The sequence below is a fragment of the Xyrauchen texanus genome, chromosome 47 (assembly GCF_025860055.1).
Source record: "Xyrauchen texanus isolate HMW12.3.18 chromosome 47, RBS_HiC_50CHRs, whole genome shotgun sequence".
Classification (NCBI taxonomy): Eukaryota; Metazoa; Chordata; class Actinopteri; order Cypriniformes; family Catostomidae; genus Xyrauchen; species Xyrauchen texanus.
In genome coordinates this window covers 23,041,717-23,066,104 of record NC_068322.1, presented here as the reverse complement: position 1 = coordinate 23,066,104, position 24,388 = coordinate 23,041,717, and the positions used below count along the sequence as shown (strand labels likewise).

Here is a 24,388-nt window from a genome sequence, read left to right as displayed (position 1 = left end):
CCCCAGCCGTCGTTATAACAACCGCTGTCCACCAGTTCACTTTGGCAAGTACGCGCCCTGGAACAGGGCCTCCTGCTTCCGTGCGCCCATGGCACAAACCCACCCCTAATGTGATGGTCTCCACGGGCTACGAGGACGAAGATATTCCTAACCCATCCCAGGCTGTTCCAGGAGCGGTCACAAGAAGCCAGGTAAGTGCTTTGATGTCTCTAGACTCAGCACCTTGGGCTCCACCCCATTTCGAGGCCCCGCCCGCTGGTACGTCCAACACGGTTGTTCCTTTGAACCCTCTCGCACGGAGCTTGGGAGTGTGGCTCATGCTCCCCAACCCATTGCACTGGTTGATCAGGACCATCCGACTTGGCTACACGATTCAGTTCACCAGACACCACCCAGGTTCAACAGCGTCCCCTTGACTGCGATGAGAGGTGATGAGCGGACGCGCTGTCGTGGCAGGTTACACTCAAGAGTCCAGCTGATCTGGAGTCGATTTGGCCAAGCACAGGCAGACCTGTTTGCTTCCCCAGAATCCTCCCACTGCCCGCTTTAGTACTCTCTGTCTGAGGCTCCCCTCAGCACAGATGCCCTGGCACACAGCTGGCCCCTGGGGCTATGCAAATATGCATTCCCCCGGTGAGTCTTCTTGCACAGATGTTGTGCAAGGTCAGGGAGGACGAGGAGGAGATCCTCTTAGTGGCCCCTTACTGGCCCTCCCAGACTTGGTACTCAGACCTCATGCTTCTCGAATCAACCCCCCCCCCACCTTCTTTCTCAGGGATGGGGCACCATCTGGCATCCGCGACCGGACCTCTGGAATCTCCTTATCTGGCACCTGGACAGGACATGGAAGACTTAATGATCAACCAGGCCAGGGCCCCCTCAACGAGGCGCCTCTATAGCCTGAAGTGGCATCTGTTTGCCAAGTGGTGTTCTTCCCGAGGCAAAGACCCCCAGAGATGTGCAGTAGGATCAGTGCTTTCCTTCCTGCAAGAGAAGTTGGAGGGATGGCTGTACCCCTCCACCTTGAGAGTGTATTTGGCCGCTATATCAGTGCATCACAATGCAGTGGACGGTAAGTATTTAGGGAAGCATGATTTGATCATTGGGTTCCTGAGAGGCGCGAGGAGGTTAAACCCCCTCATGCCGCACCTCGTTTCCTCATGGGACCTCTCCGTGGTCCTTCGGGCTTTTCTGGGAGCTCCCTTCGAGCCCCTAGAGTCAGCTGAGCTATAGGCGCTCTCTCTAAAGTCCGCCCTCCTGACGGCCCTCATCTCCATCAAGAGGGTAGGGGATCTGCAGGTGTTCTCTGTCAGTGAACTGTGCCTGGAGTTCGGCCTAATCTCAAGTCATCCTGAGACCCCGACCGGGCTACAAGCCTAAGGTTCCCACGACCCTTTCAGGGATCAGGTGGTGATCAGATGCTGCCCCAGGAGGAGGCAGACTCAGACTTGGTGTTGCTGTGTCCGGTGCGTGCAATTCGCATCTACTTGGATCACACGTAGAGCTTTAGAAGCTCCGAGCAGCTCTTTGTCTGCTTCGGTGGACAATGGAAAGGAAGCACTGTCTCCAAACAGACGATTGCTCACTGGGTAATCAATGCCATCACTATGGCATACCATGCCCAGCATGTGCCACCCCTGCTGGCCTGCGAGCCCATTCTACCAGGGGTGTTGCGGCTTTTTGGGCGTTGTTCCACGGCGCCTCTCTAGCAGACATCTGTAGAGCTGCGGGCTGGGCAACACCTTTGCAATGTTTTATAGCATCAGGGTTGCGCCAGTTTCGTCCCGTGTCATATCAGGTTACAAAACAGGTAAGTTTAGGTCAGCTGGCTGGGTGTACTGCTTGTGCATAGCACCTTTCCCCTCCCATGAGGCGAAGACGTGCGTTCTTTTCCCAGTCCCGTTCGCAAAAAAGTGTGAACCCTGGACATTCTTCTTCCTTAGCCCAGCGGTCGAAGAGCCTTCGGAGAGGCTCGTTGCCGCCCCAGTACGTGCGTCACTTAGGCCCCCGTACTGAGGTAAGTGCTCCACATGTGCTGGTTGTCTCAACTGGTAACCCGGTGTGATGTATATTCTGCAAAATTGTTTCGCTGCCGGTAAACCGCATCTTCCTTGTGCAGAGGGCCCTCTGTCCTTGGTCACCGTGTTTGTAGTAACTCCTCCCCTCCTTTGGTAGGACCTACCTCGGCGCCGCTCCGCACAACGTGCTTCCGCTTCGACCCGGTAAGAATGTGTATTGTACCCCCCCCCTAGGGCCAGGTGTGATCTCCACGGTGTCCTCCTCTTTCATGGTGACACCCCCCAACATGGACATTATATGGCCCCCAGCTGAACGATTTCATTCCTTTTTTGGGGAGAACAATAGAGAGAAGGCTACGGCTGGGCCAGCCAGTCCTTAAACTTCTGAGCAGTTAGCCACTCCCCAAGGTGTAGGGGACCGCTTCATGCCTGCCAGTGTGTTTGGTGGTAGTTAAGCGATGGCTTGCTGTGCTGGCTACGAGGCGTCCTATTTGTCAACACATCGACACAACGTCGAGTGAGTGACAGACAGGGTCAGACACGTTGTGTCCCTCTTGCCACAACACTGAACCAACAGCTGAAATGGCCGGGTCTTTGGCTCGGCTCCTCAGTGCGAAACCTGAATGTGTGTTTGCCAGCGGCACTCCTTTTATACCCGTATGTATGGAGGTTACATCAGTAACCATGACGTTTTGCAACTAGGCATTAATCAACTATTGTCCATTAATTTTGGGTAAAATTACTTCAGTTGCCCTTGTTGGTGACAGAAGGAAGAAAATTACATTGTTCACAATCTGCATACAGTGTTATTGCATGTAAATACATTTGGAAATTGATGCAAATTTTAATTCTTTCTAGTTGAGTTTTAAAAAGTTTCCTTTCTTGTATTATTTTCTGTCATAATGATGGATATATAAAGAATTATCCATAAATGTTTTTTTTGTTATTTTATTTTTATTTATTGGGTAAATTACATATCATTTTCTGTAAATGCCATACCACAGAGCACCAAAGAATCATGGTGCCAGCACTGTCCAGACCTCAAGCCCAGTAAACAAGACAAAGTGTGCCAAAACAGGCCAGTGCTGTGTCACTTAAACGGATCAGTAATACTGATGACCACCAGTGACTCTAATGAGCCTCTGTCTTCATTAAAACAAAGAGAATCCAGACTGTTCTGCTTATTTCAGCAACAGGAATTAATCTAATCATTATATCCGAGTACAGATGAGGCTTGGTTGCTAAGAAGAACACACAAAATTTCCATCTTCAACCAAAGATAACCCCTGCCATATTAACACAAGCATTTTACAACCCTCATAACTTGAAATGTTAACACTTTGGTACTTACGTGTAACAACAAACACATTTTACAATAAATAAAACATTAAATAGCAATTAAGACATGTGAATAATGGCTTTGGAGGGCATCAGGTGAGGGAGAGGAAGCTGTTAGCATGAAAGCAGACTTATTGGTGCATGATTAGTAGGAAACATTAGCACAACCTAATTATGCAGGCAGCATGGCCGGTGCAACAGCCTTCACAAGGGTCAGTCCAGTTAGATGAAGAGAGGAGTGACATGCGCTCTCTTGGCCTTGTTGAAGACCAAACGTACCTCTGCATTCTGGCTCAATTGTAGTGGTTTGACTGTACATGCAGGAAGTCCTGCCAGAAGAGCATTGCATTAGTCCTGTCTCAATATTTATTTTGTATAGCTGGGCTCTCTGGAACAATGAAAATCCCGGTCTTTGCTAGGTTGAGTTTGATGTGGTGTTCTTTCATTGAACATGAGATGTCTACTAGGTAGGCTAAGATCTGTGCAGCTACAGTTGGATCGTCAGTCTGGAATTAGAGGTAGAGTTTTGTGTCATCAGCATATCAATGATAGGAAAAGTCATGTGCCTAAATGACAGTTCCCCGTGATGCCATGTATACGGAGAATAGGAGATGCCCAAGCATTGAACTTGAGGTAACTTGTTAGCTAGTTGGTGTGACTAAGACACCATGAAGGACCTTCCTGTGAGGTAAGACTCAAACCAGTGAATTGCTGTTCCCGTGATGTCTATTGTTGAGGGGGTGGAAAGGAGGTTTGGTGGTTCACTGTGTCGAAAACAGCAGACATGCTGCTCTTGCCAGCTGGTGAGATTCAATAAAAGACAGCAAGGCAGTCTCAATTCAGTGACTGATTTTGAAGCCAGACTGGTTTTTGTCAAGCAGGTCGTTCTGGGAGTGAATATATGAGGCCTAGTTGCACATGACTTGCAGAAGTGTTTTTGCAATGAAGAGGACAAGAGAGACCGGTCTGTAATTTTCTAAGAGTACAAGGTTTAGTGTGGGATTCTTAAGCAGTGGGGATTGAAATAGAGATGGCTTGGAGGAGATGGGAGGGAATAGGATCGAGGGGACAATTAGAAGGGTGGCTAGAGAGAAGAAGTTCAGAGACCTCAGCCTCAGAGAGAGGAGAAAAAGAGGAGAGGAGGGGGGTTGTGTGTTGGTGATGGGTGTGTGTGGGTTTTCGACATGGAGAATGGACTGTTCCATCCATCCATCCATCCATCGTCAACCGCTTATCCTGTGTACAGGGTCGCGGGGGGCTGGAGCCTATCCCAGCTAACATTGGGCGAAAGGCGGGGGACACCCTGGACAGGTCGCCAGTAGAACGGACTGTTGATGGTTGTTATTTTGTATGTGAAAAAAGTAGCAAATTATCAAAAAGGAGGGCAGAGGTGAGAGGTGAATGTTTTATAGATCATGCAAGTGTCAGATGTACTGTTGATTAAATTTTAATTGTATGATGTTTTATCAGTGGAGACATTAAGCGACAAGGAAAACAGAAGTGACTAATACCTACGCAGGTTGGCTGGATCTTTTAATTTGCTGCATTTTTTTCAGCAGCCCTGAGATTGGACTAATGTTTACAAAGAACATCAGATAGCCTGGGCTTGGCGGTGTAGTGCTGGCAGGCCTGGAGGGGATCGTCTGGCGCAAGGGCGAGTACTCAGCCTTTCAATGTATACTCTTAACTGTGACCCCATACTGACTTGTTTGACACATGTGTACTATGACTACGTTATGATAATCCTTTAGCACAATCAGTATGCAGTGATGGCGTGTAATTACGAGAACTGTCCTTGTGTATAGAAAAAAGCTGCATGCAGGAAATTGAAGTATTCTTTGGCCCTTACAGAGAACAGCACACAGGATGTGTTTTTGCATTTATAGATAGCTGAATGAAGCACAACTCCAAATGCAGGGATCTTGAGATGAGACTTCTTTGTGGTTAAGCAGCATTTCCAGAAAAACAATACTGGGTGTGCCTCCTGAACACCGACATTACTCACTGCTTAACCACAATAGTACAATACATTGTTGGAGAAAGCATTAAATGCACGGAAGCCGATGAAGACACGAAAGCAGTGTGCACTGTTTAATGCGACAGCTACATTGCATTACAATAGTGGTTTCACCCCAAGCACTTGAGCATATACGCACATGCGCACTCTTAGAAACATATAAGAAAGCCACTTATGCCTTAAAATGTATACATAAGCCATGTTCTTTGAAAGCAAAAGTGTGTAAAAGCACTTTCTCTTAACAGTCTTTAATCCCTTAAACGGCTGCTTTCGTGTTTACATTTCAGAATTTATGTATAAGTACATTTACATTTCAGAATGCAGCTATCTGCAAAACCCCAGAGTAAGCTGTTTTAGAGTTAGTGCATGTAAAAGTCTTGATATAATGAAATACATACAGTATATGAAATAAAAGATATGGAAGCCGTAGCCAAGTGAAATGATGTCCACACAGCAAACTAACACTATGCTTCTAACCACTGGTAAAGAGCTGCAGTTCCAACCACACAACTTTGCGATACTCTATGCAAAAATTTGTTTCGGGAAACACCAAATCGTTGAACTATATTTGTAACCATGTAACTTGCGACAATAGTTGGCTAATGATACTTTTTGAAAACGCATCCATGGTCGTCCAACTTCACCAGCTGGGTTTTTGCTTGCAATCAAATTGTCTATGGTGGTCTACTGGCTAAAGCAGTGCTAAGCCAGAACTAACCAGCATAAACCAGCCTAGTCCAGAAATGGTATTGCATGGTAATTACGCAATTTTTTTTCCATCAGGGAGGCTTTTGAACAGAAAAAAAAATATACAAGTTATCTCTCCTGTTCTAAGAGAGCTGACATGATTTTGAAATAACATTCATAGATACCAGACAGAAAACAATGCAAACTGACCCGAATCAGAGTTGATTAAGATTTGGTTGTGTGCCTGTCTGAGCCAAATCAATTTTACCGGTGCATTTGTTCCCCTGCTCCATGAGAGGTATTGACAAATGCATCTTCTAGAGGTTAAGCTTGACAGACAACATATCACACAACAAGACACCCTGTGTACTGGGGATTGACGTCTGACAGAGCTGGAATAAGTCTGAAGTGGGTGATTGTGGGCAAATATGACATAGGAAATCAGGGTAAACATCATAAATACTTCTTCACTCTCTATATATGAAGGTTATGTTAGCTTGGCACTTATATTTAGTGTGCGTGTGCATGTGTACCAGTCAATTTTAGCAACTATGATCTCAGTCTAAACCAACTTGTGACTGATTGACAATGACAGATGTTTGATCGATCGGGAATGCCATTTTTAGATCCATCTGTCAAGACCTATCATCTTCCAAAATGACAGCTGAGAAAAAGTAAATACACACTCTCACACACGCAATGTTCTCTCTCCCATCCATGAACACTTCTCATTTTGCCATGAGGGGTTGCCTAGCAACAGCACACATTCCATGATTGCTTACGATGGTTAAAAAATAGTTCAGCGCATAAGGAGCGAAAAAGCCAAGACATCACGAAAAGCAAACCGTACTTAAAGGTGGCCTAAAATAGGAATTAAAGGAACAGTAACATCGGTAAAAGTGAATAAATAACTACTACCTACATGTGTCTTTATTTGTTTTTTAAGACAGCGAGGGAGTCTGCTTCATGGAAGGGGTTGGGAAGGTCATTCCACCATGAAGGTACAGTGACGCCAAAAGGCTGGGAAAGTGATTTGCTGCTTCTTTGTAATGGTACTACTATGGAGTGCCGATCATTTGCAGGCCACAGCCTTCTAGTGGGACGTAGCTCTGCAGGAATGTTTGTAGGTAAGCTGGTGCAGACCCAACAACTGTTCCTTATGCCAGGATCAGAGCCTTGAACTTGATATGTGCAGCAACCGGTAGTCAGTGCTGCACGTGACGTATAAGCTACACATATATTTTCTTAGGCACCTGGGTATAAATAGATGTATGACTAACAGATTTACTTTAGTACACCCAAATGGAAATAACCAAATCATTCTGTAACTGTGTTGCACTTGATTTACTTCCATGTTGCTATTGCATCAATACGCAATATCAAATAAAGTAAATCACTGAAACAACCTTGCCAACTAGAGTAACAAATAGCATGTATAATATATATGACACCATAACATAAATTGGCTCACTAATGTATTTACACCATTAAATGAAAATGAAAAAATATTAGGTATATATATATATATATATATATATATATATATATATATATATATATATATATATATATATTGTATAATGTTGAGGCATACTAAAGAGTTGATGGCATAACTTCATAAAATGAATGTTGTAAAAGGTGTGAAATAAGTCCCTAGTCATGAAAGAACAAGGTTTGTATTTAAGGGTTATAGGTAAAGCAGAACAAATCAAACAGCCATCAAATTCAACAGGATGAGAGAGAGAGAGAGAGAGGGTGGGGAATTGTAAATACTTAATAAATTACTGAAAAAATATATATTACAAATTCAACCCAATAATTGTGTGATTTGTAATTTTGTTATGAGAGTATTGTGTATTTAGCTTAGCAACATGCTAATGTCAAACTGAACTCTTCACACCTAACACGTTTTTCCATCCATCTGCACCGTTTTTCAATTGTTTTTCTAAGTAAAGATTAGCTATTTACTACGCAAACAGACATCTTTGACTGCTGCACAACATCATAGTTTTTTTATGAAGAAGTTTTTAAAAAGAGTTAAAAAAAATATAAAAAGAATCGAGACACCTGCATTCAGTTCTATTCATTGCGCTACATCTAGCTATTTTTAGCTTAAGAACATTTTCGGTCTGAACGGCTCCTTGGTAGGCAGATGACTATGTAGTAAATAGGACGACAGCTTAATAGGTTTTGGAACAGAGCTTATGACTGTTTTTGAAACCTCGGCTAACATTATAGATTTCTGAAAACAATCACATGCTACATCAGATTTGATTTTGCCTTGTTGAGTTGAGTTGTAAATAAAGTGAATGAGACTTACATGACTGTGTTGATGCCAGAAAGTTGTTGGAACATCTGGAGTCCGCAGCCCACGATGAGAGCTCGCCGAGCTGGAGGGTAGGTCAACATGCGCCAGATCACTGGGCCCTCTGCAAGCACAAATATAAACACACACTTACGTCAACACAAACCATCATCAACACAAACAAGTGTGACTCACGCTTGCCATTATGAGAAATGCCTCCGTCCCCAGTAAGCACACATCATCAAGACGTCTGTCAGAGCAAATCTGAGAAAGATCGCTGTCCCATAATTATTGTGTATACAAACTGATCAAATCGGATTAAATGAGCTGACTCACATAGTGTACATTTATTTTGTGTGGTGCTCAGCTGCTTTAAGACCAAGATTTCACATTGGATATCAAGCTGCGATCCAATATGTTAACAAAACTGTAGTAAACAAAATTGTCTTTAAAACAAAAGATTTATTAATATTACTTTTACCTTGCACAGTTTATTGTGGTTTTATAGGATGAGGGCATGTCACACAACCTATCTATACTAGTATCTACCTAAATTGGCTTACTTACAAGTGACAAATGAATTTACACATGACCTTTGACATCAACAACAAAAAGGAATATGTTCACTCCTACCTTTTGAAAGTTGGCTAACCTATTTATTTTGCTTTCACGACTATGCACAATTATCTGGATTGTTTATTTATTTTTATTATTCTATTTTTAGATCGCAACCCACCACTTCAGAAAACGTTTACAAATGCTCAAAAATTACATCTTTGAGATGTGAATATAGAGAATGACATGAATGACATGAATGACATGTTGAGATAACATCAACAATAAATTCATCCATTGAGCAATCTACGCCAGTATGTGAACTTAGATGCTTCTAGCTACTCAAGGTCAATTACATCCATTGTTGTGTCCCGAAATGTGTCAGACGAAATTGCATTCTCAAAGTTGCCACCAGGGGTGCTTTAGCAGACTTTAGTGTGAAATTTAGTAGTACTTCTACTTTGAGCTTTCCCTTTCAAGTCAACTAATGTCACTGCAGAGAAACTGTTTGGGGAGAATATTGCTGAGCAAGTAAGGTCAAGTCAGTAAACTTATAAAAACTTACTAGAATAATAACATATCCAGTTTAATGGCACAGATGTTTGAAGTTAACTTTATTGTCCCCTTGAGTACTGAGCTTTGTTACAGTAGTGCACGAACGCAAATTCAGCATGTTCAACCGGACTGAGCTTTGGCAATGCATTGGCCAAGTGCTCACATCTGTGTAAATATGTTTCTAGCCTAGAGGCGAAATGTGTAATTTCCACAGCACTAAACAAAATTGCAAGAATAATGACTGCTTCCAGACCGGTTTTCCAAACATGGCCCTGTCTTCCCTTGGTTGGCAAACAAGTAGTACCATCCTAATTAACCATTGCGTTAGATCTTACGCCTCCACGCTGGGCATCACAGGATCTGTGCGCGACTGGTTTAATTCCTATCTCTCAGGTAGGTGCTTCAAGGTAGTCTGGAGAGGTAAGGTGTCCAAGCCACATCAGCTACTTACTGGGTTACCTCAGGGATCAGTGCTTGGGCCACTTCTTTTCTCTACATAAACACAACATCACTGGAACCCATCATTCAGTAACATGGTTTCTCTTACCACTGCTCCGCTGATGACACGCAACTCTACTTGTCTTTCCAGCCCAACGACACCACAGTGACTGCTTGAATATCTGTCTGCCTGGCAGACATCTTGGCCAGGATGAAGGAATACCACCTGCAACTAAACCCAGCCAAGACCAAACTCCTTGCCTTTCTAGCCAACCCTTCTGTTGAACACAACATCAACGTGCAGCTGGGTACAACAATAGTATCGCCTTTCAAAATGGTCAGAAATCTAGGGGTAACCATCGATAACGAGCTACATTTCACAGACCACATCTCAAAGACCGCAAGATCATGTAGATTTACATTCTACAGTATCAGGAAGATAAGACCCTTCCTCTCTGAACATGCCACACAACTGCTTGTTCAGTCACTTGTCACTAGACTGGACTAATGTAACTCTCTCATTGCAGGCATCCCTGCATGTGCAATTAGACCTCTGCAAATGATCCCGTAAGCAGCAGCATGTCTGGTATTTGATCAACCAAAGAGAGCACATGTGTACCACTCTGTCTCTCCCCACTAGCTGCCGATTGATGCACGTATTAAATTCAAGGCTCTTATGCTGGCATATAGAACAGTCACTGGGTCTACTCCAGCATACCTAAAATCATTTCTGCAGAGCTACGCGCCCACTAGAAGCCTGCTGTCGGCTAAGGAATGTCGCCTTGCTGAACCAACACAAAGAGGCACCAAAACACTTGACTTTCGGCTTCATCGTACCACATTGGTGGAATAACCTTCCCAACTCCATCCGTGAAGCTGACTCACTCTATGTCTTCAAAAAACTATTTAAAACACATCTTTTCGATGAGCACTTAACCAGTCACTAAAAATATATATATAAAAAATACATTTAAATAAAATCTTGTTGCACTTTAATCTGTTTTATACTATTCTGTTGCTAGTGAAACTTTATAATATGGCACTTTTCATACCACTGTCTCCTTAAGATGATTCACTTATGTTTTCCTCATTTGTAAGCTGCTTTGGATAAAAGTGTATCAAATGTAAATGTAAATGTCAATCTATGAATGCTAGCTGTCATTAGAATAGGAGAGAGTGCTTCGATCTAAAAAAATGGTACACTTCACCTTTACGATATCTCAAGCTATTCTCAGTATGTTCTAATCTAAATTCACATTTTAAAACTTACAAAAGAAAAGTGTTTGAGTCTGTCAGCACTGTTCCAAAGGGACTTTAATTAGCAGTGAAAATCACACAGATGAAGATTTTATTGTGTGACGAAATGTCTTCAAAATGAGGATCTTCAATGCAATAATTTCTGACTTCATTAATAGACTGCCTGAACATGCAGGGCCAAAAATGAGGCAGTAAGCTAGGGTCCTATATTGTACTTTATTATGGTCAACAACAACCAAAAGGATCTTAAAGAGCCTTGAATTCTAACAATAAGCACAAAAAATTAAGGCTGCATAAAAAGGAAATTCTTACAGTTAAACTGCCCACAGCACTGCTAAAATAACACCATACATTAATGAGGAAAGAAATTAAATATGTTTTTCGGTGGACCAGATCAGACAATGAGAAGCTACTCCACAGAGACTTCGGGTAACTGTTTGAGAATGAATCAGAGGCCGCAAAGTCTTTGTGGAAAATTTTAAACATCTAATCAACCAGTCTCTTTAAAATGAGAGAAACTGTTGCTCTGCGGGTAACAGCTTTGAGTGGGCGGTTGACAGCCTGGTCTCCTTTTGCTCTAAGACCAGATATGTCGAGCACAGAGACTTGAAATGCAAAAAGGAAAGTTGCTGGTTCAAACACATTAAGAAGGGGTCCAGGAGCTGTTACATTGTGCACTTCTAGTGAACTAGGCATTTAACAGTAATTTAAAAAAAATTACTTCCCGTTCTTCGTTCGCCATGCTGGATTACTGACGTAAATGCTTCATTTCCGTTCTAATTAATCCATATTGCGCAAAAGGTGCGCAGAATCAATGGCTTATGATATGATTGGTTAAACTCGCATCTGATTGGCTAAAGAGTACGACAGACCCACGTGGGAAGAGATCTCTGCTAGGAAAGTCTCAAAAACACACACACACACAAATCCGAGGTGATTCACACGTGAATGACGATTTGCACATTCAGATTCATGGATACACTCGTACATTTTAAACATTCAAAACTTTTTGCGACTAGTTGTATATCTATGAAGTATGTTTTGCGTTTGTAAAATGTATTTTACATATGCATACTTTTATTTTGCGAATGTGAATAGCTTTTTGTGAATATATATTTTTTTCAGGCACGTGAATTTTTTTTTTGTGTACATGAATTAGGTTTCATGCATGTGAAATTGTCTACGCATGTGTGAATCGTTTTTTGTGCATGAATTATTAATGAGATTGATTTGGCTCCATAGATCTCTTGTTAGCTGCTTTTCCTTGACAATCTGGTCTGATTCATCCATTTAGATTTTTTGTTTTTGTTAATGTTAGTTTTGTCAAGACATTCATATTCATTGGATTCCATTGCTATACCTACATTTTTGCAAAATTATATTTACGTAGCTTGTTGTAGGTATCACGGCAATTTTCTGATGAAATGAACACTGGAGGCACAACAACAGCAATGACTTTCATTAATTTTGCCACAAATCGAGAGTAAAACAGCAGATTATAGAGTTCAAAAACACATACTTTTCAACCTCACATAATGCTATCTTATGACATTTAAACACTTTTACTGTAGCACATGACTTGTAAGGTGATTCATTTTAAAGTTTGCATTATATAACCAACTATATTTACAAGCTTGTTCAAATGCGTGATTGAGCATTGAACTTATGATGCAATGGACCAGAGAACAAAACCTGAACAGCACACAAGTTGACACGTGATCACAAAGTGTCATAGAAGCGCCACAAAATTATGTGTTTGCTTCAGAAATTAGCTTTTTTCTGATACTTTTGTTTAGGTTTAAGATTTAGGGTAGGGAGGTCAGTTCTGTCTTCTGTTGATTTAAAACTCAATAGAGCATACTCCATAAACACCTCACCTGTTTGGGAGAATATTTAATCGCTTTTAGTGCCACACTGTGGACATTTCCCCTCAGAACTGCCACGATACATGTAATGAACCACGTAATATCATTTTGTCCAAATGTCACCAGTCACATAGTTTTCATGAGATCATGAGATCAGGCTGATTAAATGAAAGTAAGTTCAGATCTGAAAAACATGTTGATACCCTTGCATTTTAACCCATTCCATTGCACTTCATCTAACAGCCCCTTCTTATTGAAAGTGTGCATCTTTGCTGTTATATTCTGCTTCAATTGGTATAGACATCGAGCAAATGAGTACTTCATCCTGCCTTGTACAAATATGTGCAAGCAGACAGTGTTGGTAATTTTCAACTCCATCGCGACCCCATGGTTAAGAACGTCATGGTTCCCCGAGGGAGGGAATGAGACGTTGTGTCAAATGAAGTGACACAAGGGGTCATCCTGGGATGCCAAACGTACCTCTGAACCTGAGAAAAGGCCAATGTTAAGTTGGCAGACAGAATTTGCATGCCCCACCCTGGACATACGGGTATAAAGGGAAACGGGGCAGCGAGTGCCAATCAGGATTTTGCACTGAGGAGCCTAAAATAAGGTACGGCCGTTTACAGTGGTAGATTACAACAGTAACCATGACGTAACCCTTCTGTCACTCACTCTACGTTGTGTCGAATGAAGTGACACAAGGGGTCCCATCTAAAAACGGCACGCACTGACCGTGTTACGTGAACTGTCGAGACAGGTGCAAGCAGGCTACTGCGTGCTAGAGGCAACTGTGTCGGCTGCACGTAGCCCTCCCCAACGCCCCCAAAGAGATGTTACATACAGACCTTAGGCTCCCCGCACCCCTGAGGGGTGTAACAGGTGCTACATGACTAGCATTGGAGCAAGCCTGGTAGCCGCTGCCTTTTCTCTCACTATGTCTCTCACATAGGACGTCAAGTGGCTGGGGCTATCTTAACAATATGAAACGCATCGGGGAAGGCGGTATTTACCAGTCTTATTTTTCAGGAGGAAAAGACCCTGTGGAGGCCACATCCTGCCCAGTCTAGGGGGAGGTAATGTGACAAATACACCACGAGGGTTGTGAAGCCATACGTGGGAAATGGCGCGGTGGTAGGTCCTGCCTAATGAGGGGGGACTCTACAGCACGGCGACCGAGGCAGCGGGGCTGCCCAAGGGAAACGCGGGTCCGCCGACAGGGGGACCGTTCCGCGAGAAATACATCACGGGGGGTTTGTCTGAGAAGGGAACTAAGCCCGTGGAGCCCGAACCCAGTACAGAGCACCTGTGACTCGTAGTGGGTCTGGCCGCAAATTGCTCTGCTGAATTCGCCGGCCAGAAGGGTAGGGAGGAGAACATCCAGGGAGCGACACTTAGTGGCTAACCTGGGATAGAAGGTCGGATTGGATCAAATTGATTAAGGGCACTGTGTGCAAGCGGAACACCCGGTCGGTTGTGCTGCGTTACCGAGAGGTGTCTTCAGAACTCGTCAGCGCTGGCCTGCCGGGGCTGAGCAGTCGCGGGGCCGGAGTTGAGGGAACTGCGTCCGAGGAGCCGGAACTGTAGAGTTTTGGGGCCGGGGTGCAGTCGGGGTGTGAGGAAATTGCTCTTCATTGAGAATGTCGGTGCCGCAGCCCGAAGGCAGTGCAGCAAATGAAACAAGGAGTAGTCTTGGTATCACCTCTGGAACGAATGTCTGACTGCCTGGGTCACAGGGCAAGCTGGCTTGGTGGCGCCATGGCAAGATGTGCCATCTGCTTCTTCACCGGCGAAAACTGTTGGGCGAAGTCGTCGACGGTGTCGCCGAAGAGGCCAAGCTGGGAGACGGGGGCGTTGAGAAAGCGTGCCTTGTCAACATCTCGCATCTCGACCATGTTCAGCCAGAGGTTACGCTCCTGGACCACTAGGGTGGCCATCGCCCGCCCGAGTGCCTGCACTGTGACCTTCGTGGCTCTGAGAGCGAGGTCGGTGGCAGAGCGCAGTTCCTGCAGCATGTCGGGTAGCCGTGAGGGGGGGACGGATGTTTCCAGTCCAGCCTCGCACTCGCGGCGGTATGGGAAAGCATAGCGGACATCTGCGAGTCAGCCTCAGACTGGGCAAGCAGACCCGAAGGTGGCAGCCCAGATGAGTCATCAGCATCAGACGCCGCTGTGACGCTCTCCGATGCAGCGCCGATTTCGCCATCCAATTCCGGGGGCTCAAGGGAGAATGCCGAACTTGGACGGAAGCATGCAAGCGTGCCGGGCGGGCGGGTGGTTTGTGGGGATTTACCTGGCGAAACCGAGCCTGTCGTCATCCCCAAATCGCCTTCATCACCAGCCGGGTCATCCTCAATCCCGTGGGAAGAAGGAACAACGCGGGGCGGCTGAAGTGGCTTTCTCCCGTGTGGAAAGAAAGCCGCGACTGCAATGTTGCCATGGCTATGTTCTCGCACTGAGAACATGAACCCTTCATAAAACGCAGCCTGCGTGTGATCGCAGCCCAGGCACGCGAGGCAGCTTTTATGACCGTCAGAAGTGGAGAGAAATCAACCGCATCCAGGAACTACACAGAGACGGAAAAACATCTTTAAAAGGCGCGTCCTGAAAAGGACGTTCAACGCCTGTTGTGTATTGCTCTTTTATGAGTGGGAACCCAAACTCTTTTAGAGGAAATAAACTCTTTTTAGGGGCGTGGACTGCACAGTGTGCAGAGAGAGAAATTGCCAGCTGGAAACGCGCCGTAGGTCCAACAGCAGTGCTTCTTGCCAACAGAGGTGAGTGAAACAGTGGTGAACTCAGCTTTGCTGTTACACAACCGTTCGGCTCTGAAGAAAAATTCTGACTGGCACTCACTGCCCCGCTTCCCTTTATACCCGTATGTCCGGGGCGGGGCATGCAAATTCTGTCTGCCAACTTGACATTGGCCTTTTCTCAGGTTCAGAAATACGTTTGGCATCCCAGGAAGCCCCTTTATTCGACACAAAGTCGAGTGAGTGACAGAAGCGGAACCTCTGCTTTAGATCAAACAGACTTAATAAAAAAATCATTAAAAAAAATTCCGTCAAGCATCTCCAAACTTATAACTGTTAGTATACATCTTTGTATTTATCAGTATGTCATAATTAAATTATTGTGTAAGTGTGCAAATGGAAGGTCTTTTAAGGTTAACTCTGTACACTCACAAATAAACCCCATCCAGAGAGAGAGTATCCTGTTATAACCCCATGATGTCATCACAGTTTCTCATGTATAGTGATGACTGGCTATACCCAGCAGACAACGACTGCAGAAGATCATTTGATTAGGGCTCCAAACTCAGATTTATTATAAAGCTCTCTGAACGTGACTGTGCGGATTAACAACGCTTTAATAAGGCGTTAACTTCATTTGCTCAGACAGACAATTTTTACTTCCAAACAAAGCTGGCTAAACATCTGTATGTCCTTTTAATCTAATAGCAGGAGGAGTGCAGATACTAAGGAAGTACATAGAGGAAATGATAGAACACAATGATGTGAAGTGCCACATGTTTCCTTGTTTTAAAGTACAAAATATCGGTCAGAATTTTTTTGTTTACATTTTGTTCAGCAGAAGAAAGTCTTGCAAGCTGCTATTGTACCCTTCCGAATATAGCCTATTGAATAAGGGCTGCAAAAGCTCTTTGAGGTTTTTTTTTATTAACATACTACTGTATATTCACCATTAAATTTGCTGTCTCAAACCCAGAATGAACAAAACATTTTACACCTTTTCTTGATGTTGCACTTTGGTTGTAGCTGGGTTAAGTACAGTACATTGTTTTAAAAATGTTGTTAAAACCACACCTTAAATAAAGCAATGTTACCGTATAAACAAAAAATGTAACCATGAAATGATATGCAGTTCAAAACAACTTTGAGAAAAGTTGGAATTAGTGTATGTCTTTTATACAACCAAAATTCAATGTAAGACAAGTCAAAGACATTAAAATACCTACATGGTATTTCTTTTTTAGCAGATAATGTATTTTTACTTCAATTACAAAACCAGGCCACGCTACAACATTTGAGGAGCATTTTGTTGAAGATTTAAATTAATGTAAAAATAGCATTTTTATTGGTCAATTAAAAAGTGTAATTCAAATACTACACTAAATCTTTTTACTGTACGTTACTGTACCTCATCATTTTATGCAACCATTTTTATTTTGACTGTTAAAATTGTTAAAATACCTGCCTGCAGTATCTGGTAGGTTTTCTTTAAGTAGATAATGTATTTTCACCAGGAAAACAATACAAAGCAAAGCTGCAGCATTTGTGGAACGTTTTGTTGAGGTTTTAAATTAATTGTGCACATTTAAATCTTTTTAAAAAAATTATGAAAATACTTTGTTTATAAAATATTTGTTTATGACAAAAATCTAACTAGGACACATTTTATTTCTGTTTTTTAATCAACATTCTAGTATTCTTTGTACTGAGCCACGGGGTCAAATTGTGTAGTTAAGATCCTTTATTGGTCAGTCATCTTATTGCTATACTAATTTGCAGGTCAGAGTTCACCAAATGTAACTTTTTAGCCTGATCTCAAGAAAATTACGTGACTGTGATGACATTTTTGCAAAATTACATTACATGGTTCATAACACGTGTCGCAGCGGTTCCGAGGTGAAATGTCCACAGTGTGTCACTAAAAGTGAGGTACATTTTCTCCCAAACAGATGAGGTTAAAGGTAAATGCTCTACCAAGCTTAAAATCAACAAAACCATCTTACCCACCCTCAGGGTTGGGGAGTAATGAAATACATGAAATGGGATTAAATGGGTATTTAAAATATAAGTAACTATATTCCACTAAAGATACAATTTAAATAATTGGTAATTAGAATACAGTTACATTCAAAAAGTATTTTTATTACTGAAGAGATTACTTTGCATTTTATTGTCATTTGTTTCATTTAATATTTAGTCCTTTCAGATGGAAAACATTTATACATATAAATGATCCAAAGTGCATTTGAACAGCGGTGAAACACTTTCTTATGATGTGTTACATTCATACGAGCAGACAGAGAAGTACGTTTGGAGTAAGTTTGAAGCAGAAGAAATAGAAATAAATCTTGTGTAAATTGCTAGCTTTATGCTAAGCTAAAATGCTATTTCTAGCCATTTTACATGCACATGTTACCAGACACCATCATATTATTATCAAGAAAATTCACGTTGGGTTCCCTTTCAAGTCGGTCACTACAATGCTGCGTCAGTTTACTGATGTTATCCTTGTAGAAGCAGCGAACTCTGAAGCCCTTTATAATCAAGTCAATTTCATTGGTAGATGGCACTCAGCGTCACGCCATTGACATGTTTCACATCTGTTATCTGAATGTGAATCTTCGCTTCATCGTTGATACCCTGCACACCTTCAAAGCGAGTAGATTTTTTTCTATTTTCCTTTGGTGCTCTGACGATTAAGCCTCTCTGCTCTTCACAGTCATGTCTGCACATTGTAGTAAAGGGATTCTCTGCTTTGTGTGTGTTAGAAGATGGACGAGCTTCTGTGTCGCCGCTGGATTTGAAATTCATCTGAAGTGGATTCATTTTATCTTCCATGGTGTGTTCTGGTGAGCTACATCCGTATCTTTATCAAGCTAAGTTGATACTAACAAAGCTTACTGTGTGTGAGTTGTGTATTTCACTGTTTGCACAAGCACAAAAAGAGCCATTTGTTTAACACATTTTTTATAAATATGGTGTTTCACAAATGTTTTCCACTCTGCAAGTGTTTTATTCCCTCTCTGACAGGCACGAGTGCTGTGTTCTCTGCATGGCCGTGCCCACGCTGAAGCTGCACCAGGTGACACAGATTGCGTTCGAGGGTCAAGACACTCAAAGCTTGCCTTCTTTTGTAAGGATGACACCAGTCCTCTATGCTTCCACCATACTACTACTGTGGCTCCTGAGGGACCACATGAGGGATTTGTGCAAGACAGGATTCAGAGCACAGAGACGTTGAGCAGGAATTGTTGCTGGCGCAAGTCTTGCATGTATCCTCGTCTCCACATACAGCATTTTCGCCTGTGGTATTCACCCATTCAAGGGCTATGCTGAGATTCCCCTGGTGGAGGAGGCGGTAGCGGCCCATCTCTGCCCCTCTTCCGCAACCAGGATGGAAAGGCCTACCAGGCTGACCTGCTGAAGGAAATGGACGACAGTGGTCCGGATCCTGAGCAATTCTAGGAGCTGTGTCACGCTACTGACCTCGCGCTCCGGTAAATGTGTAGCCTGGTATCCTTGGAGCGTCATCTCTGACTTAATCTAACTGAGAAATACATCAAAGACAAGACTGCCTTGCTTGACACTTCGGTGTCACCTCAGGGGCTTTTCGGTGATGCCATTCAGGTTTTCACCAAAAGGTTCCTGGCAGCAAAGAAGAAGTTGTAGTAGGCTTATTTTGCAGTATGCCAAGGCTAAGTGTGTCTAATTTGCAACCGACTCCCTCGCACTCCTCCTCAGGCCAGCGTATTGCCAAAATCAGTGCTCAGCCTCCTTCACAGGCTCTGCTGACAGTGAAAGTTGCCAGTCAGGCCCCTACGCCACTCGCCACTGCACAATTGTGCTTTCAGGCTCCCATCCCAGTGGAAAGGCTCCTTTCGTTCCAGCTCCGAAGAAGGCCCGGACCACGTCTCCACATCTCCGCACATTTATGAAATGTGGTGATGTCTACTGGGGCTGAGTGGCACATGAATTCTGAACTATCTCAACAACAGGACTCTTTTTGGTCCACTTGGAAGAATTGGCTCGGAAGCACAGGTACTTGTTGCTCGCTCACATGCAGCATCTGAATCTCAAAGTCAATTTCCCTGTGGGATATTTGCCTGGCTGAAGGCTGGGCTTCCCCTAACACTTTTGCCAGGTTCTATAACAAGAATGTCTCTAACAAAAAGTCCTAGCCATGAAGGTCTAACTATAACAAGAAGTCCTATCCATGAAGGTCTAACTATAACAAGAAGTCCTAGCCATGAAGGAGAGTTTATTTAGTTCTTCTGCTGGGCAATTTGTAATGCTTAAGTTTCACATGCTAGTGGCATTTTATGTTCTTTTGTTGGTTCTTGCCTACACATTGTGTTTTTTTTCCAGGAAACGTTCTGTTTGCCCTTTTCTACCTTTTTGTGGCTAGTAGTGCATTGTGTGTAGCGCACACAGTAGGTTCCCCATAGTGTCAACAAACTGACACAGCATTGACTTGAAAGGGAATGCTCAGGTTATAACTATAACCTCAGTTCCCTGAAAGGAGGGATAAGATGCTGTATATTCTCGACAATATTGATTTGTCTCTGTTACGGGACTGGAGGATGTTCTTTACTCCCTTCAGAAGAAATCCTGAGGAGATGGTGATGAATTTCAACTTCTATGCTTGCTGTAGTGTAAAAGCAAGGTTACGTTTTTCCAAATGTTCCTAGTATTTTCCCTTGATTTAAATCCACAATGGGAGATGTTAATTCATTGATGTTCTGACGCATGAAAAAACAGATCCAGAGGCGGATGAATAAATGTCCAGGGCAGGACACTGAGCGCCATCTGCCAATGAAATTGCTGTGATTATAAAGGGCTTCACAAATCGCCGCTCCTGCAAATTGGCGCAGTGTCTCATTCCCTCCTTTTTAAATCCACAAACTCTACCTCCCTACCATAAACCTTAAGCTTAGCCTAACCTGTCAGACACATCTACTCATGATTTGCTGTTGTAGCACCTCTAGTGTTCACTTCACCAGGAAACTGCCATGTCATGTACAACGAGCCACCCAAAAATCAGATTGCAAAAATGTAGCTACAGAATCCAAGAATCCATGAGACCAGGTTGGAACTTTTGTGTGCAGTGAAAGACAAAACTTCACATAAGCTAGCGTTTCTGCTCTACCACATTTGCATGCATATGAATGGCAGTAAATGGATTGCAAAGTTATGTGTGACTGTATTCTGTACCTTTAAACATCATAGCCACCAGCACCAAAAATAGATAAATAATGACCGACTGACCAACTGAACTGTAGACAAACCCATAATCAATAGGGTTGCCTATGATCAAGCGACCCCATTCACAAATTGTGTCAAAGACAACAGATCAATGTCCGAAGCACAAAAGACAGTCAACTGCATTCATCACTCTTTAATCAAGCATTATGCTCAGGCTAATTGGACTACAAGTTGCTGCCAGTGCGGATGACCACTTGTGTGTCATTTTAATGCAGATCGAGACTAGAGCTCTAGTCTTTCATAAACACCATGGCAACAAAGACACAATGACATTAATGTGTCATAAGGCTGTCTGATATTTTTTACAGAATGAACCTCAGGTGGACTGGTTGCCAGGCATCCCCGAATTTCAATCCCTGAATTTCTTTCACTGGGCTTGGTTAAGTTCAACACACCCCACTACACGGATGCACCCTGGCAGGTGGGTAGTTGTCTGTGAGTGCCTTGGACAATTGGTTGCTAGGATTCCAGACGTACCCAGGAGATGGGAGCGTGGTCTCGCACTAGCTTTCTCACACTTTTTCTCTCTTGTCTTCTAGAACAGTGGTTCCCAAACACAGAATACTTAAAGTTATAATTACAATTCTGCCAACATTTACTCACCACTATGTTGTATTAAACCCATATGAGTTTCTTTCTTTTATGCAAAATAAAGAGGGAATGTTAGGCAGCATGTTAGCCTCTATCACCATTCACTTTGATTTAATGGAAAAAGATGGAATAAAGTGAATAGTGACAGAGGCTAACATTCTGCCTAGCAATCTCCCTTTGTGTTTCATGGAAGAAAGAAATACAGACAGATATGCTTCATTGATATGCATTCAAATGATAAAAAAAGAAAAAAGCATAACATACAAAAAACTCTACAATCTAGTTTTTTTTACTTGTTCAAGGTGTCACATAATAATAATAATAATAATAATAATAATAATAATAAACTTGTGCAAGGTTGCATAAGGGTGTGAAGATTGCATTCTACTAACATAACATACTTCCAAAAAATGACTATTTTTCCAGGATATTACATTTTGTTTTATGCTGTGCACTAGTGACCAATTAATCTGCTAAAATATTGCCATTTTTAGATTATTGCATTGGCTGATAATTGTACCAATTGGCTGATTAACGGAAGTGATCATCAAGCCTAATTTCAGTTTCAAAGTCTCAAAATGTGAAACAGGGACATGAATCTGGGTCTCCCATGATGCTGACGTAAAGCACTGTGGGGCGTGCCACGGGCGCACCATGGGGGAAAGTAATCATCATGGAGCCGATGCGAGCAAATCTGATAGGAGATGGCGTTTGTCAGTGAGTTGGAATAATGTTTTTGCATACTGCATAATGTTTAAAGTGACACAAAGCACATCCGGGTCATAATACACCCCACCTATTATTTCCTGTCACCTGTTTACTATCCTGTCAATAAAACCAGGGGTGTGCAGTGAAGCCATTATCTGTATCTGTTCATATTACTAAATTATCTGTATATGTATCTGTATTCTGATTATGGGCTTAAATTAAATGCCCATTTTTAAGTGTTACTCTTACATTTATAGTTTCTATTTAGAAATTAGGCCTTGTGTATTCATTTTCATAATAATAGCCTAATCATAATAATAATAATAATAATAATAATAATTATTATTATACAATTATTATATATATAAAAAAAAAAGATTATTTACTTTTCTTACCAGATGAAGCTGAATTTGTATGCTACATTAACTGTTAACTAATATGTTAACTGTGGTTTCTCCTGGTATTTCTGATATTAATATCTGCATGAAACATGACATTTTTTGTTTGTTTGTTCATGTATAACATTATTGTGAAGGCAGCAGGTGTAGAAGAAATGAAAATAAAATCGATATAGCCTACAAACAGGTGAAAGCCCTGTAAATCTATCAGTATTTTTTTTTAATGATAGGACGCCATTATTTAGTTAAATAATAATACTATTAATAATAATAATATAGTGCCTTACCAGAGATCAAGACCACTTAACATTCTCAAAAATAGCAAAGTTTAAAGAGGAAGAAGAATAAGATTTTTTTTTTAGCATGTTTCAGGTTTTCAATAGATGAAAACTCTTTTCCCTTTTTTTATTTTTATTAACCAGTTAATAAACTTAAGCGCTGATAAATTTGGTCAACTTTAAGATACGGAAAGATAGACGGCGATGTTAAATCACTTCAGGTCAGGACTTTAACATCACACTCAAGTTTATACTATAAATGAATACATGGGAATCGTGTGATACATTAACATACACAATTCAATAATTGGAAAGTGTACATGATCTCATATCTTAATTAATGTTAAACTCCAGATGCACACAATTAACAGAGACCACCAACGAGTTGAGATCACACCGTGTACATTTTCATTCATAAGGTTTACTCTTTAAAAATATTATCGGCACAGATTCATCCATTTGTTGTAATTTTGGATATGTTTATTTAAATTGTTGCTTTGTCCTTGTGCTTTTTGGATAATAAAGCATACAAATATTTTTTCTATTATTCGAAGTAATCCGTTATTCAATTTGAGGTAATTATTCATGCCTTTCCGAATAAGGCTGCTAGCACATCCCTAAATACAAGTATACAATAAATAATTAGCAGCCAATATATAGTTCATACTGCACAATATCCAATAAGAATTAAGCTCATTTGTTATCGCAAACATAACAATGGACCATCATAAGAGATTTTCTCCATCTGCAGTGACTGAATTACATTCCCTTAACAGTTCAAACTCCCTTAACAGTATATTACACCATTACTGACAAAATGTCAACATTTTCCACCATGCAGACATTAATGATCAGTAGACTGACAGGTTTATCACTTAGACAAGCCACAGGTTTGGTAATATAAGGGTTCGCTTTCATGGCCTTTGGAAAGGACGATATGTTCCCAGATGGCTAGTGACATTTCGCCAGGCATAGAGTGCACAGACATCAGTGATGAAGGGAACAAAAGCATATTGTTTGCTGATGGCCCCCTGCAGCCTGTGTGCAAAAGAGAACTTCAAACGGTCATGGCAGACAGAAGAGGAAAGGTTAACAATGGAGGACAGGAGACTTGAGAAGTGTAATTTTCTGGTCAGTTAGTTGGTAAGGCAAGACACTGGACAAGTGACCAAAACACTTAATTTTTTTAACTTATGTTGGTATCCAAAATGTCCTGCGACTTGTGGGCCAAAGCGAATTATATAACATGTGTCAGCCAATCAAACACACTGCACACCAAAAGACAAAAGACTTAAAGAGTGCGTAAAGAAGCAGCTGCAGAGTGATGACTCAAACGCCTCTGTGAATCAGTTATTTGAAACGGT

At 42.1% G+C, this 24,388-nt stretch overlaps 1 protein-coding gene across 1 annotated transcript in view; it reads right to left on the bottom strand.

The window, feature by feature from the left end:
• Positions 1–24,388, bottom strand: part of LOC127638671 (proton myo-inositol cotransporter) — a 126,438-nt gene that overhangs the window by 53,673 nt on the left and 48,377 nt on the right. The window contains exon 4 of the mRNA XM_052120291.1: positions 8,381–8,489. Coding sequence (XP_051976251.1) covers positions 8,381–8,489 — 109 coding nt within the window. The remainder of the gene's footprint in view (positions 1–8,380; positions 8,490–24,388) is intronic.